We start from the raw sequence: 16579 nt of genomic DNA, 5'->3' as shown, positions 1-16579 counted from the left end.
GCTTTTTGGTTACAGTTTGATTTTTTGGTTCCCGCTCCCCGCTCCTACATTTTTCCTCAGACTGATGTGGACTGCAATATCCTAGCTATGCCTCTCATACCTAAGTTTACAGACATCCACCACAATGCTTGGCTTATTTGTTAGATGTGGTATCAATAACTTTTTATTGGAATAGCTTCACTTCATGATGCTCTATTTTCTGAGTAGCTAGATGGATTACAGGCATGAATTATCTCACTTGAGTCGAGTCATCATGAGAAGAGCATATGCTCTTCTATGTGAAATTGTTCTGAGTAATTCACTGCAATATGATTATAAATACCAGCTTATGAACTTCCTGATACACTGAGGCCAAACATTTTTATATCCATTTTTAAAATTTAGTCCTTCAGAGAATTCCTCTGTCCTCCACAAGTAATAGTTTTCATGTAGTCCTCTAAGTTCTGAATTCCCTTCTCTGAAAGAGCAACAGCCTATCTCCTGAATATCTCCTGCAGTTAAAAGAAAGGTTCTTTCAAGGACATGGCAGCTTTTTCTCAAATATTGAGATGAGCAGACATTTTATTACATTAAGTGTTGCAAATTCATGGGATTAAGCAATTGCACTGTCATCGTCCAAAACTGTATTAAATGAAAAATTACACATTTGTGAATCTACTCACTTTCCCTGTTCTCCTATACAAAATTTTGCCCAGGAGACCTGATAATTCCGCTTGGAATGATTTTAAGTAGCGTTATTCATTGCAAATAGTGTAGAAAATAGAATGCTCCCAATTCACAATGCTATCACCTAATCAACCCAATAAAACTTTTTTCATTAAATTTCACCGCTGTATCTGATTAGGACATAGTCTGAAAACAATGAACTCATTTTATGCAATGAATAGAGAGTAAATTAAAGCATGCTATTTTTAAGCACTACAATATTTCCCTTATTTAGAAGTCATAAAAGTTAGACCAAATTTAATACCAGATATTTGAATGAAAAGGGTTTAGTCAGGTAAAAAGCCCTAGCAACATTACATTTTACTGATCACAATGGTGAAATGTAGAAATAAAGAAATATAATTTGTTCAATTCAGTATCTGGAATCTAGCATCAAGTAAATCAGTTGACTATGAATGAGGTAGAGCATCAAATAAAAAGGCACTGCATTTTCAGCCCTTTTTAAAGAATGAATGAAATAACTGCATTCACTACTGTTTTATAGTAAAGTTAAAGTTGGAATATCAGTTCAGCATCAAATATTTTTCTATATTGTCTCTCATAAGTTCGATATGGCTTACACTCATGTCTAAGTCTATTTTATCATGTTAATATAAAAGAGGTTATAGATGTTTGGGAAGAAATATTACTATGTGGCAAACATTTTTTTCCTTTCATTTTGGTTATATTTTCTTTTCTGTTTTGTTTTTTTTTGTTGTTGTTGTTTTGCTGCTGCAGATATTTGGATAACCAATTGAAGTTCAGAAACTCCCTTGTGCTAACTATTTAAGTCTTTTCTGACATTTACTTTTTATATACACTATAGTTAAACTGCTATATTCTGACTAGTGTTGAAATTATTCACTTACAATCCAGACAAAATTAATATGTTCATTGTTATGAAACACAGTATGCTGATAAATGTAAATTAAATTAAATTGAATCAAATTTAGGCTATTATATTGGAAGTGGGTTTATACTAATTTTGCCCAGCTTGTATTTACCTTAGTATATATCAATCATAGAATAGAAAAATATCTAAAGGTAATGAAAGCAATGAATTTTGGTGTCGATATTCAAAGTGTATAGTTTTATTTTCTTCTGTACATTGAATTAAAACATTACTCAAAGTGTTAGATTTTTGGTCAATAGTATTTTCACACATTCATTCACACACACACACACACACACACACACGCACGCACGCACGCAAGCACGCACGCACGCACGCACGCACGCACACAGTTTTCCTGAATATTTAAATAATCAACTTGAAAATCTGCTATCCTCAAATATCCAAATGTTTACAAATTTGACCAAATGTTCTATTGATACTTGGGATTTGATCTTATCTTGAAATTGACACCCAAATCAAAACACATTGAACTCTTGAACTGTTAGTGTCTTTGTTTATTCAAAGCATGAAGATCGGGGTTTGGAGCCATCTCTGACAAAAAAAATCTGATAATCTTATCTCCAATTAATCTGCCCTATAAAAATAGGGATGTGTCTTGAGTCATACAGCACTAGCCCTCAATTAATAAGTCAATCAAGAGCTGGAGGCCTGGAGTTCAGGAGCCAGTATTAGTGTGCATACACTGGTGCACACACACACACACACACACACACATACACACACGAACATAATCAACAATGAAGACAAAGAATGAATAGAGGAGTAAGGTCAATGATTTGAATGCATAGAATACACAGGTCCACAGATGACAGTTTCTGTCATTACTATCTAAAAAAGAAGAGAATTTGATAGGTAAGGATATTGGAAGGAAAGTGAAACATGCAAATAAATAAGTGGGCTAAAAACTTAAAGAGAAACTTCTCTGAAGAGGAAATAAGAATGGCCAATAGACACATGAAGAAATGCTCAACCTCTCTAGCCATAAAAGAAATGCAAATCAAAGCAACGTTGAGATTCTGCCTCACCCCAGTTGGAATGGCTATAATCAAGAACTCTAATAACAACAGATGCTAGAGGGGATGTGGACAGAAGGTAACCCTACTGCATTGCTGATGGGAGTGTAAACTTGTTCAACCACTTCGGAAAGTAGTATGGAGGTTCCTCAAAAGACTCCACATAGAGCTCTCCTATGACCCAGCAATCCCACTTCTGGGCATTTACCTGAATGATCACAAACAAGACCATACTAAAGCTACCAGCACAACTATGTTGATTGCAGCATTATTTACCATAGCTAAGATATGAAACCAACCCAGATGCCCCTCAGTAGATGAATGAATCAAGAAAATGTGGTATATATACACAATGGAATTCTATGCCTCCATCAGGAAAAATGACATTGCCCCCATTTGTTAGGAAATGGAAAGACTTGGAGAAAATTACATTAAGTGAAGTAAGCCAGGCCCAAAGAAACATAGGTTCCATGGTTTCCCTTATTTGCAATAACTAGTATATGTCTGGGACAAACAGAAAAGCTCAGATAAAATGATGTTAAGCAAAATGAACCCCAAGATAGGGACACAAGTGGTTTTTGATTCCTTGCTATTGTTTTTAACGTATTTATAAGGTACCACGTGATTTTTTTGTTGCTTTGTTTGTCCCTCCCCCATGGTATAGCCCCTGTTTTCACTGTATTTGATGTGAGTATAATTTGGGGAGGGGAAGGGAAAAAACAAAAGGTTTAAATTGGGATACAGATTGACCCATTGAAACAATGAGATGTACAAGACGATCTTGAAAAAGGAACTTTACATTTTAGGCGAGGTGGGGGGGAGGTAGGAGGTGTAGTTGGGGAGGTGGGAGGGACAGAATGGTAGGGGGAAAACAAAGGAGGAGGCAACAATGCTGGATAAGAAATGTACTCATAGCTGAGTGATGGTGGCTCACGCCTGTAATCCTAGCTACTCAGGAGGCTGAGATCTGAGGATCGTAGTTCAAAGCCAGCCCGGGCAGGAATGTCCATGAAAGTCTTATCTCCAATAACCCACTAGAAAACCGGATGTGGCTCTGTAGCTCAAGTGGTAGAGCACTCTCCTTGAGCTGAAGAGATGAGGGACAGCGCTCAGGCCCAGAGTTCAAGCCCACGACTGACAAAACAAAAAAAAAGAAATGTACTCATTACCTTGCTCATGTAATTGTAACCCCTCTGTACAGTATTTTCACAATAAAAAACTTATTAAAAAAAGTTACAGAACTTTACAGAGAAAGTTACTCATTGATTACCTGAAGACACTTTCCATTCCTAATGGTGCCCCCTTCTGATGCTCCTTAGATCTTTAGCAAGAGAAAAACTAGTAGATTACTTAATCCTTCTTGAACATAACGAATGCCCATTCTGAAAAATTCTATATATTTCCAAATAACAAAGATGACCAACCATAGATAAGAAAGTTACTATGCTAGGAGCGCTGAAAGTAAGAGTCTTTTTTCAATAGATCATAATACACCCACACAAACACCTAAGAAGTAGAGAACTGCATGAATCAAGTATTTTTATTTTTATTTATTTTATTTTTTGTCAGTCATGGGGCTTGAATTCTGGGCCTGGGCACTGTCCCTCAGCTCTTCAGCTCAAGGCGAGCATTCTACCACTTGAGCCACAGCGCCACTTCCGGTTTTCTAGTGGTTTATTGGAGATAAGAGTCTCATGGACTTTCCTACAGGGGCTGGCTTTGAACCATGATCCTCAGATCTCAGCCTCCTGTGTAGCTAGGATTACATGCTTGAGCCACAGTGCCCGGCGAATCAAGTATTATTAAGTGAGCACTTGTAGATATAGATTTATACATCAAGTGAGAAATTTAAACACATTTTGTTGTTGTTGTTGGTTGTAGGGCTTGAACTCTGAACCTGGGCACTGTCCCTGAGCTCTTCAGCTCAAGGCTAGCCTTCTACCACTTGAGCCACAGCACCATTTCTAGTTTTCTGGTTGTTAATTGGGGATAAAATCTCACAGACTTTCTTGCCCAGGCTGGCTTTGAACCTTGATCCTCAGATCTCAGCCTCCTGAATAGGTATGAGTTATGGGTGCCCCACAAATTTAAACACTTTTAGGAATAGCTTCCTCATGAAATAAAAAGAAGTTACAAATTAAAAAGTGAGAGATTTCAATAATAAATTGAAAATAACACAAAATAATAACAAATCAATTGAAAGAAGACAAAGGAAAATGGAGATTCCTGAAGATATGATAATAAGTAACAAGGAGAGAGATTAAAGAAGAATAGAATTAGAAGGAAATAAAGGAATACAAAGGCAATTTACATATGTGGAAATGTAACAAGGTAATTGATGGGATGGCAGGGCTTGGAAGACACAGTGGAGGAAGGAGTGACATTGATCAAAATACTTTGTACTGGGCTGGGAAGGTGGCTCAGTGGTAGAGCACTTGCCTTGCATGCATGAGGCCCTGGGTTCGATTCCTCAGCACCACATAAGCAAAAAGAAAAAAGCCGGAAGTGGCTCTGTGGCTCAAGTTGTAGAGCACTAGCCTTGAGCTAAAGAGTTGAGGGACAGGGCCCAGGCCCAGAGTTCAGGACCCACGACTGACAAAAAAAAAAAAAAAAGAAAGGAAAGAAAGACACTTTGTACTTATAACTGATATACTGTATTGATATCCTCTTGTGTATTTACTTAAAGATAATAAAAATATTAAAAGTTGCATCATATTCACAAATGGCCATGTTTAATTGAAACCCTTTGTGTAACTCATAAAGATAATTAAAAATTCATTAAAATAAGAAACTACAATTGGTAATGATAAAAGATTAAAAACTGATGACTTAGAAGAATTCTTAAGGGAGATTAAAAATGTGAGACAAACAATATTTAAAATTATAATGTATCAACAATAAATAACAAAAATGATTTAAAATCTGATGAAGGCCTTTGGAGAGATAAGAGCACTGTTATTAATGTAAAAATAAACTGGACACCTGTAGCTCAGGGGCTCAGATCTGAGAATCCCAGTTTGAAGTCACCCTGGGCAGGAAAGTTGGGTGAGACTCTTGTCTTCAATAAATTACTCAGAAAAAAGCCAGAAGTGGTGCTGTGGCTAAAGTGGTAGATGCTAACATTGAGAACAAAGAGGCTCAGGGAAAGCCCCTAAGCTCTGAGTTCAACCCAGGACCAGAAGAAACAAATATATAATATTTACTTTTTTCTATATATATTATATATGTAAACATATATGTATGTATACATTCATATATGTATAAATGTATACATGTGTGTACAGATGTACACATATGTATATGCATGTTTATGTATCTGTATATCCATATACATGTATATATAGTAAAGCTAAAGCAGAAATATAGCACTAGGATTATACATATTATAAAACTGAATATCTAAGTTTAGAAGGAAAACACACAATAGGAGAAAATCTTCTACACATCTTATTCAAAATAGATACATAAAAACATAAAAGAACTTTTGATAAAGAGTCACATCAAAACCAGAAAAACTGCTTTAGTAGCTTTTTTATTACAAATAATCCAATATAAATGTTTAACAAAATAATTAAGATAGGAAAATACCCTAATATCATAACATTCAGAACCAAAACATGAGCACATATTAAAAGAAAAATACTTATATTACTAAGAACCATACAACACAAAAAAACAAGATAGTAACTGATAACACTGAAACATGTAGAAACTATGCATTCTCCATTAAAGTGAGCCAAATGAACCCTAAAATTTAATAAAGCTTGAGATACACAATAATTTTACAACAGATTTCATTATATGAATGAAACTAAATATTCAGTAGCAATGTACTCATTACCTTGCTCATGTAACTGTAACCCCTCTGTACAGTATTTCCATAATAAAAATCTTATTAAAAAAGAATTCTAGGATCGTAAATGCAATAACCTAAAAATTAAGAATAAATAGTTAACAGGTTTTCTTAAAAGAAAGCTTAAAAGCTATTTGTACTGCACAATTTCGGGGAAAATTCAAACCCAAAATTCCAAAGTTTATAAAATATTAATAAAGAAATGAATGGTGGTAACACCTTATCTGAGAATCTGTGATGAGACTATAATACAGTACCATAAGTAGTTACAAAATGAAAATAGAACAGCAAAATTAAATTATAAAATTGAATACCTAGAAAACTATTAATAAAAAACAATGTAGACAGAAAGATGTATATACAGATGCTTGGAGCAGAAATCAAATTGATTATGAACTGAAAACTATCCTATGGTAGTTAATAGGAAAAAATATAGTTCTTTGAACAAAAAATGAGTAAAAAGCAAAACATAACTGTAATGGAAACCTAGTGAGAAAACACACAAAATAAATTATTAGTGAAATAAACAATGAATCAATGAATCACAGTGTACCAGATATGTAAAAATACTATGTCTACAAAAATGTATATAAATTATAAGTGTTTGAGATAGACTAGATTACCCTATTCCAATATTATGCAATTTATATGTATTTTAAAACATCATATGACATCCTATGTACTCGTAAAATTGGAAAAAATAGAGTTGAAGTCCAGATAAAAACATTGAAAATATGTTATTAATTTTAGAAAAGTGCATACATTTGGAAACAACTCATGTTGTTTCCAACATGTCCATTTTCTGGCATTTTTCAATCACATACCATAACAGTAATGAATATGAACTGTGGCCATAAACACCAAGATTCAGCAAGACAGATTCATCTCTAAAATAATTATTGCAGAAAAGCATCAAATCTTAAAGCATACATGGAAACATTTAAGAAGATAATTGCATTCTTTATTTGTTTACAGCAATCTGTGTTCTGATATATTCTTCATAAGGTTGTGCAAGCATCATGTATGTGGGAGCCATGTAAATCTCCTGTTGGTACTGAATACTTCCAGAATAATGAATAATGTGCTCAACCGGGAGATTTCTGAATGGTTTTTCTATCACATCACACTGTAATAAAGGCACTGCTCCATCTCAAGTAATGTGTACATCCTTGAGATTTAGGACAGGAAATGGAATGTGAGCTGAGAATTAAAGAATTGACTATAGCACAGGGTCTCCATATTTTTTGTGTTTACCAGGGAGATGCTGTTTAAATTAAAAGAAAATCAATATTTTCTATTTCTTTCCAGAGTAAAAGTGAGCAAATCACTGTGCGGCATCTAACATCCGGAAACTGGGAAGTGATAAAGATCTTGGCGTATGATGAAACTACTCAAAAACTGTGAGTGTTTTGGTTCTCGTCAGACTGGTAGTTGCTGCTGAAAAATGTAATCCTTTCTGCTAGTTCACCCACTCTGCCTCTAATATAAACAAGCCAACCATGTAAACCATAGCCTTTTATTTAAAAACCTTGTCTATTCTTCACTCAGGTACATTTCACACTGGCATATACACGTTTAGAAACTGAAAGAAAAACTTTGATGAGTTTAAAAAGAAAAAAAAGACAATTTCCAGCTGGATCAATTCTTGTGATTTGAATAAGCGAATAAGCCTTGTCAGTTTTCTGATGCTTAAGAAAATACTAGTCAAATCTTACTGTGACAAGAATAGATCTTTTTTCTAATGCCTGGGTTGTTTTCTTCCCTGGACAGCTACTTTCTGAGCACCGAATTTTCTCCCAGAGGAAGGCAGCTGTACAGGTAGGTGGATTGTAACCATATCTGGACATAGAATGGCTTCTCAGCCATGATCCACAGAAAACAATGAAAACATGGAAAAGTCTGATGTCACTTTCAATATGAAGTCAGCCAAACAGTATTGTTTTAGTCAAGAATGGCCCTTAGCTGAGATAAAGTAATGTGACTGGTCTGGTGGTCACTGTTGTAATCCCAGCTACTCCTGAAGCACTGGTAGGCAGATAGTGTTCTGAACTAACCCAAGGAAAAGTGGGAGACCCTCTCTGAAAGACAAACTACAAGGAAAGCAAATTGGGGTTGTAGCTCAAGTGGTAGACTCTTTGTCTAACATGTTCAAAAACTGTTTAAAACCCAATATCACAAAATAAATACAATAATATAAAATAAAATAATGTGTTAACATTTCCATCTGCCCAGCTTTCCCAAATGCAAAGCTATATTCATTTGAAGGGATTAAGAGCATAGCTATTTAGCATTAAATTTGCTTACCAAGAAAGCTTTCACAAGACCTCACAATAATGACTTCTTTTTCTTGGCTAGAAACAACCTATTAAGTCCAACTTTATATGCATAAACTTTCTAGTTTCCTTTTCACAGGTCCATTTTTTTCCTTAATGATGCATGTCATATTTTATTTTATTTTATTATTTATTTATTTTTTATTGTGAAAATACTGTACAGAGGGGTTACAATTAAATGGGCAAAATAATGAGTACATTTCTTATCAAGCATTGCAGCCTCCTCCTTTGTTTCCCCTTCCCATCCCTTCCCAGCCTCCCCCCGCCCCCTCACCCAATCCTCCTCCCCTCCACCAAAGTTGTAAAGTTCATTTTCGACATGACAACTTGTACTTCTCATTGTTGCAACGGGTCCAACTGTATCCTTATGTAAACGAGTTGTTTTTCCCCTTCCCCTCCACAAATTATACCAACATCAAATACAGTGAAAGCAAGGGTTATACTGTGGGGGAGGGACATACAAAGCTACAAAGAAATAATCTTATAAATGCGTTAGAAACAAATGCATGAAAGAAAAAAAAACATTTGAATACATATCTTAGGGTTCATTTTCCTAACATCCCCTTATCTGACGTTTTCTGCTTGACTCATACATATACTAGATATTGCAAATAAGGGAAACCATGGGACCTATGTTTCTTTGGGCTTGGCTTACTTCACTTAATATAATTTTTTCCAAGTCTTTTCACAGGTCCATTTTTAAAGTGTTAAAAGTGCTATGTCACATTCTCAGTGGAAATTATTCATGTTTGAAGACCATCACCATTACCTTTGAGAGTAAAAATGCATATTTAAAGTATCTTATCTCTGTCTAATTTACCCACACACTCATTCATGCATCGATTTCTTTCATCAGAAGCAAACTTTCTTTATCATCTTTCCCATATGTCATTTTCTTATATCACAGGCTTAGTCTTTTCTCTCAGTCCTGTTGGAACCCATGTTCTGTTCTCAAATTTAATGACCAGAGGAAAACAGGCTGGCTGTTAAGAGATAGCAATTTGAATTTGAGCTCAGAGGTGTTCATCAAAGAAATGGTCACTTTAGCTTTATGATGACCTGAAGTTTATCTATTTGGAAGTTTATCTTTTGTGATTCATGCTGGTAGACATCAATAATACATAGAAATGGACAAACAATTGATCAATATTTTATTTCTTGCAACTTATAAAACTCTTACACATAAAAAAATAGAAGACATGACTTTTTGTCAGAAAACAAGACTTGTTCAAAATCAGCAAAAGGAAGTGTTGTAATATTTTCCCCTTATTACTTTGGAATTTGATTTGAATCACAATAACCCCAAAGCTTTGTGAGTTAGCCTTTTGTGACCCCTGACTAAGACAGAGTAGTCAAAACATCTATGACTTGTACAAGTATAGAAGACTGTGTTATAAAGAAAAATGTAGCACCCATAAATTTCCCCTTAAATAGCTCATCAAATGTCACTTTGCTTGACTGGAAGATAATGTTAGTGTTTAACCCAGAAAAGTCAATCAATGTCTTCCTCAGGCTATAAAAATCATCACTAGTTAACTTAATGTATGGCAGAAGACTTCCCTAGAGAATCAGACTGTTACCATATTTAATATGATTTTTTTTCTGTCTCAAAATTTGCATTTCTCATCTTGGCAATGGTGTAATCTAAATAATGACAAAATACCAAAGTAAATCTCTTGGGAACTGGATTTTTGAAAGCTTTATGGAAGAAGAGAGAAAGGCTTTTCATCTTTTTGACTGAATAGATTTAGATGACCAAGACAATTTCTTAGGCTTACTGTGCAGATGGTGCTATGACATTGTGACTGCAATCAACAAAACTAAGTTGTTTAACGTAAAATAGTCCATTAATGTTAGATATATTTACTACTACTAACCAAATTAATGGACATGTTTATCTGATACATCATAATAAAGATGAAAATGTTAAGTGCTTCCACTATACATGGAAAAGTGTGGATGATAATCAGTTCAGTTGTGTTCCAGTTGTGAAATGATGACTTTGTAAGATCTTCACATAATACCTTGTTGATTGGTATCTGGTGCTTCGTGGACCCATTTTAACATCACTGTATCTGTCATGACTGTGTAGATTGCACATGGTAGTTAACATAAATATTGTTCATACATAAATATATGCGCAAATCAGGTTTTTTTTTAGAGAGATTTCTTTTTTAAAAAATTGTGAAGATACCATACAGAGGAGTTACACTTACATGGGAAAGATAATGAGTCCATTTCTTATCAAGCATTGTTGCCTCCTCCTTTGTGTTTCCCCTTCCCATCCATTCCCATCTCCCCCACCCCCACTCTTCCCCCAGCCAAAGTTGTAAAGTTCATTTTTCAACATCTCATTGTTGTACATCTCATTGTTATCAGGTTTTATTCCACTTCAATCAATTATAAATATCTTGTCTAGTTATTGTTTTAAAAGGAAATATCCTTAAAATGTTTTCTACCATAATATTGCATTCTAATTTATCGATAAAAATAAACACTTCAGTTTAGAAATACTATTCTTGAGTGAATTTATTGATGTTCTAACCTTAATTAACTTTCCTGTAAGATAAAGATGATGGTTGCTTTTCTTTGCCCTCCTAATATTTTTAAATATATTATTATTAACATTAACTGTATAATCACACAAAAATGTATTTTCCTTATGGAAATTTGAAGGCAATTATTTTTAAGCAAAATATAGCACACTAAATTCTAATATTTAGATTGCTGAATTTAGAATATCATGATTTTGATTTCATGTGACTTTTAGAAATACTTATTCTTTTACCTAATAGTTATAGTTACTTAGTACTCATGGGAAATTCCATTGAAAGAAATTGGTTTTCTATTTTTCCACTTGTTTGTTAACATCAATTCATTGTTCAATGGAGTTTCATTTTGATTTGTCCATGTGTTTATCCATTGCAGGCTGATCAGACTCAATTCTCTTTGAAGACTATACACATAACATAACTATAAAGAAAACACGGGGAACAGAGACTTATATTGAATCACAAGGAAGTCAATTTATTTATAACCACATACTATGCATGTTAAATACATTCAAGTATACATAATTTTGATTTTACGGAGAAGAAAAAAGTGTGTTTAACATGAATAATGACATGAACTGCTTGTGTAGAGGAAATCATAATTTAGAAGGAGCTCTACTTGAACTCTGTTGTAGCTCTTCAACTTGTGTTGCATGCTATTCAAATGTGGAAGCAGCATGCCTCAAGTGCCTGTAAGAGTTCTGTTTCTATCTGTTCATTTTCTTTCCCTAGTGCCTCTACTGAAGGGTTATTGAATCGCCAATGTATTTCGTGTAACTTTATGAAAGAACAATGTACATATTTTGACGCCAGTTTTAGTCCCATGAATCAACATTTCTTATTATTCTGTGAAGGTAAGATAATGTATAATTAGTGATAACATTTATTTTATTTCTTTTATTGATCAATATCTTACTTTCATGGATAGAATTTAACGTTTCTAAATAACGGATGGACTAGGATACAAATTATATCCATATATTTCATCAAGAAATGGAAATTGGGAGTGGGTGAATGCATGCAAATCCAATAAGCTTACTTAAATCTCAGAAAATTATGAAAGTAAATGCATATATTTCTATTGACAAAGTCATTACATAATAATAATTTAATTTCCTATTTTTTAAAGAAAGCAAGAATTTTGTCAGAAAATGGCTGTATGTTAAGCAGTTTAGTATCTGTAGAAATTGAATTTATTCCTGTGGTCTTCTGTTCTGAGCAGTTACATCATCCCCACTCCTACTCCAATGCTGTGTCCTACATGGCCATACAGTCCCTCTAGTATGTCATATGAATTTTTCTCCATAGTATAGAATTGTATTTCTTAGAGATGAGATGGAATTCCTGAGTTTCTTATATCATGATCAACTGAAGTCTACAGCTTCAGTTTAAACCTTAAGTTATTGTTTTTAAGATTTAGTACTGTGTATGAAAGCATAATACTATTGTTTTCTTGATATGTAAAGTGATAAAAGAAAAGTACTAAATCAGGTTAGCAATTAACCATTCGATATTAAATAGGGCTTCTTGATGTAAAGGAACTGTAAATATTTGAGAATACCCATTCATATCTTTTTATAATTTATAAATAGACACAAATATTTTTTCATTTATCTTGTGAATATATTTCAACTATGCATTGCATTCTTTCTTTCGTGGGAGTGGTAAACAGAGTTTTATCTTGGATGAGCAGATGAGGAATGAGTCATGAATCAGCTTTCTAAACAGCACTTACTAGTTCTTAAAGACTAGAGATAGAAGAATACAACACATAAGATTGGCTAGTCATAGAAGTAAAGACAGAAAGAACACTGAGGTGAGAGAGATGTTAGTGAAGTTTCTGAAGATAATTTCCTTTCCCATGTATTATTAATTCTCTGAAGGAAGTACTCATAAAAAGGATGGAATCTATCTAATGTGTTTGTCATTTACCTTACCACTCCCATTTGGAAAAAATAAATAAATCTGCCATGTAACCTCTCCAGTAACTATTATTAGGTATCTAAAAATATTTACAATGTTTATTTTTTTAACTCTAGGTCCAAGGGTCCCAGTGGTCAGTCTCCATAGCACGGACAATGTAGCAAGTGAGTACATGAGAAGACCACTTAGTTATATTTGGTATTACATGTAGGTTTTATATTATTTATTATGTCACACTTTATGGACGCTACCTCAAAAAACAAACAGGAGGCACACTGGAGCACACAATAAATGTGATCTTATATTTGTAAGGGAAGCAATAAAGCAAGTGATTCCAGCTATGTTATAGATTAGGGTTGATCTATTTAGGATATCTGGGCTACCTAAGTCCAATTAATGAGTAATTGCTGCAGCAAGTACAATGCAGCTTTTTACACATTAGTTCTGTTGGTCGTTCTTTCCTGGGCCTCCAAAAGGTTGTATTTCAATAACAGTTACTTTTTAGGACATGTGAAAATAGATTATTATTTTAACTAACTTGGATTCCATGTATTACAGATATTTATATCTTCTAGCTTTATACATTCACTTCAATTCACTTATATGTTTACCCATTTTTTCTTTGTTTATTACAGTGAGTAACTGCATTGTCAAGCAATGTGACAGAAGCCAGGGCTACTTTGATAAGATAGTGATGTGTTTAACAACATATATAGAATAGATAATAAATATATAATTGAAGCTGGACTGCCATGGTTTGTGCTGAAAATGCTGAGAATCTCAGAAGGCTGGGATTTGAGAATTACTGTTTGAAGCCACTTTGGCTAGGAAAGTCCATGAGACTCATCTTCACTTAACCACTAGAAAGCTAAAAGAGGAGCTGTAGTCAAGCAGTAGAGCACCAGCCTCCAGGTGAACAACAACAATAAAGCTCAGAGACAGTGCCCAGGCCCCAAGTTCAAGCCCTAAGAACAGCACCATGCACACACACACACACACACACACACACACACTCACACACACACACACACACACACACATTAAATATAAATATGACCTAATATTAGAAATATATATCAGGATGGATTTCTGACATTTTCTCACTTGTTTCTTTTATTTCCTTCTTTTACTTATTTAGATTTATTTAATCAATTTTATGTTCTAATGATTTGTCAATCTACTATAATCTGAGGTTTATACTAATTAACTATTTAATCCTGAAAACCTCACCAAATTGTTAAATTATATTATCTTTTGCTTATAAATGAGGAATGAGTCATAGAGAGACTAAATAAGCTAACAAGTCATTTAAAGAGAAATGGCAATGCCAAGAATCAAATTAGGCAGCTTGACTCTAGAATAGTTTGTAATTCTGCAATATAATGGTAAATTTACTATCATCATATTGCAGTAATTACAAACTATCACACTTGCAAAGTATGCATCTTAGAAGCATTGAATTAGAGATATACAGATATAAAATTAAAAATTTGAATGCTGTGTCATTTTGGAAAAAGAGACAATTCATACCTCTCAAATAATATCGTATGTTGACTTACCAGCTATACTAGACCAAAACACGTTCCAATTGCATGCTCTTTCCTTTTTATGGCTGTATTACTTTCAACATAGTTTAGTTACTATTTGTTCCTTTATCCCTGTATTTTATATATGTCTTTAAGAGACTATATTAAACAAATTAAATTCATTCTATACGAATAGTAAAAAATAATGATAAAAATGACACTATGATTAATAAAATAGGTAAAATTTGTAGACAGAAAAATCATTGTGTAAAATGGGTCTACCCCTTACTTCCCGTGAGAGCTATGATAGTGAGTTACTAAGTTCAGTTTCCTGGTAGTCAGGTAAACCAGTATGCTTGCAGTATAATAAGATACATTTGTCATAGGATGCTCTTAATGGATGACAGTTATTTGCATCACAATGCATATTATACATTTAACAATGGGTAATTAAAAGGAAATACTTGATAAGATTTTAATATAAATATATCCTACTGTTACAAGACAGTACTTTTCATAACATTGCTGAAATTTATGAAACATGTCTTCCTGAGGGAGAGCTTCTGATCATTCTTTTCAGAAGCCAACTCTGATTGTATAGTGATCAAGAACAATTAAAAAGTGGATGGTTACCCAGGATAAGGTGCTTTCTTAGCTTTTTAGAGGACAATTACTCATGGAGATAAAATTTACCACACAATGACATCTTGGGTTAATGAAAGAAAGTAAGGAGTCAGTCATAACTCATTTGGGAACCACAGGAAGTAGAAAAGACAGGAGAATAGTGGGAAAAAATGAAATATTTAACAAATTTGGAAGACTTTGTAACTTAGTAGTTATCAAAGAAAGCAGGGTATATTATAATCACATAAATTTTATTGATAAACTAGTAGCATACAAATTTTACCTTGATGATGATGATGATGATGATGATGATGATGATACAGAGGCCCTTATAATTTGATGCAAAAGTATAAATTCAAACACATTATGGAAAAATAATAACTCAGTCTCAAGACTTCCATCATTTACATCTTTTTTTTCTTTTCCTACTTAATACTGGGGAAAAGTCTAATTAAAATTTTGAAACAAATCTATTGGTCATAGCAACAGATATTATAAATAACATAGGATTGGATATTGTAACTAAAGTTTAATGGCATATTACTCAGCTCCCTCAACTACTGTCCTTCCAGAATCACTTTGAACTTTTTTAGTCCTTCTCTTCCTCATCTTCTGACTTTGAAACCATTTGTGGAGATGACTTGTGTTGGTTACCTTGGGGTTGCAAAGTGGATTCATCTGAAGCCAATCTTGTTGACAACTGGAGAGGAAGGAAGATGCTTTGTGATTATCTTCCCACAGGTTGTCTGCCACCACTTAGCATGTGTGTATGTATGAGGAGTCTAATAGTCTCTACTTGTCCTTCAGTCCTGGCCACTCTGACAGGCCTTATGTCATTCCACATCTCAGTGCTCCTCCTACCCACATCAGTGTGGTCCCTTTATTAAAATAATGTTGTCAGATTATTCTAATTAATGGAAAACGCACAAAAATAGAGTAGATAATAAAAGAGAAAAGGAAAAAAATTGGTGATTTTGAAACGTTATGGGTAGACATTTCCAGACACAAAGAGAAAGAGAGTGAAAGAAATGAAGAGTACCCACCGGCTGTGGAAGGCGGCAACAAAGCTGAAGATCGCTCTCCAATCTCCCTCAGCCTCCCCTCTCCAGCCCCAGCTTAGGCAAAGACTTAATT

The 16579-nt window shown here is 34.0% G+C and overlaps 1 protein-coding gene across 1 annotated transcript in view; it reads left to right on the top strand.

The window, feature by feature from the left end:
- The window catches only part of Dpp10 (dipeptidyl peptidase like 10), a 666755-nt gene that overhangs the window by 594492 nt on the left and 55684 nt on the right, over positions 1-16579 (top strand). Inside the window, exons 14-17 of the mRNA XM_042685166.1 lie at positions 7796-7887; positions 8258-8305; positions 12105-12226; positions 13412-13459. Of these exons, the coding sequence (XP_042541100.1) occupies positions 7796-7887; positions 8258-8305; positions 12105-12226; positions 13412-13459 (310 nt within the window). The remainder of the gene's footprint in view (positions 1-7795; positions 7888-8257; positions 8306-12104; positions 12227-13411; positions 13460-16579) is intronic.

Source organism: Dipodomys spectabilis, unplaced genomic scaffold, assembly GCF_019054845.1.
Source record: "Dipodomys spectabilis isolate Male_0828 unplaced genomic scaffold, ASM1905484v1 ptg000094l, whole genome shotgun sequence".
NCBI lineage: Eukaryota > Metazoa > Chordata > Mammalia > Rodentia > Heteromyidae > Dipodomys > Dipodomys spectabilis.
Note: the sequence above shows the minus strand (reverse complement) of the source record. Positions and strands in the feature narration are given on the sequence as shown.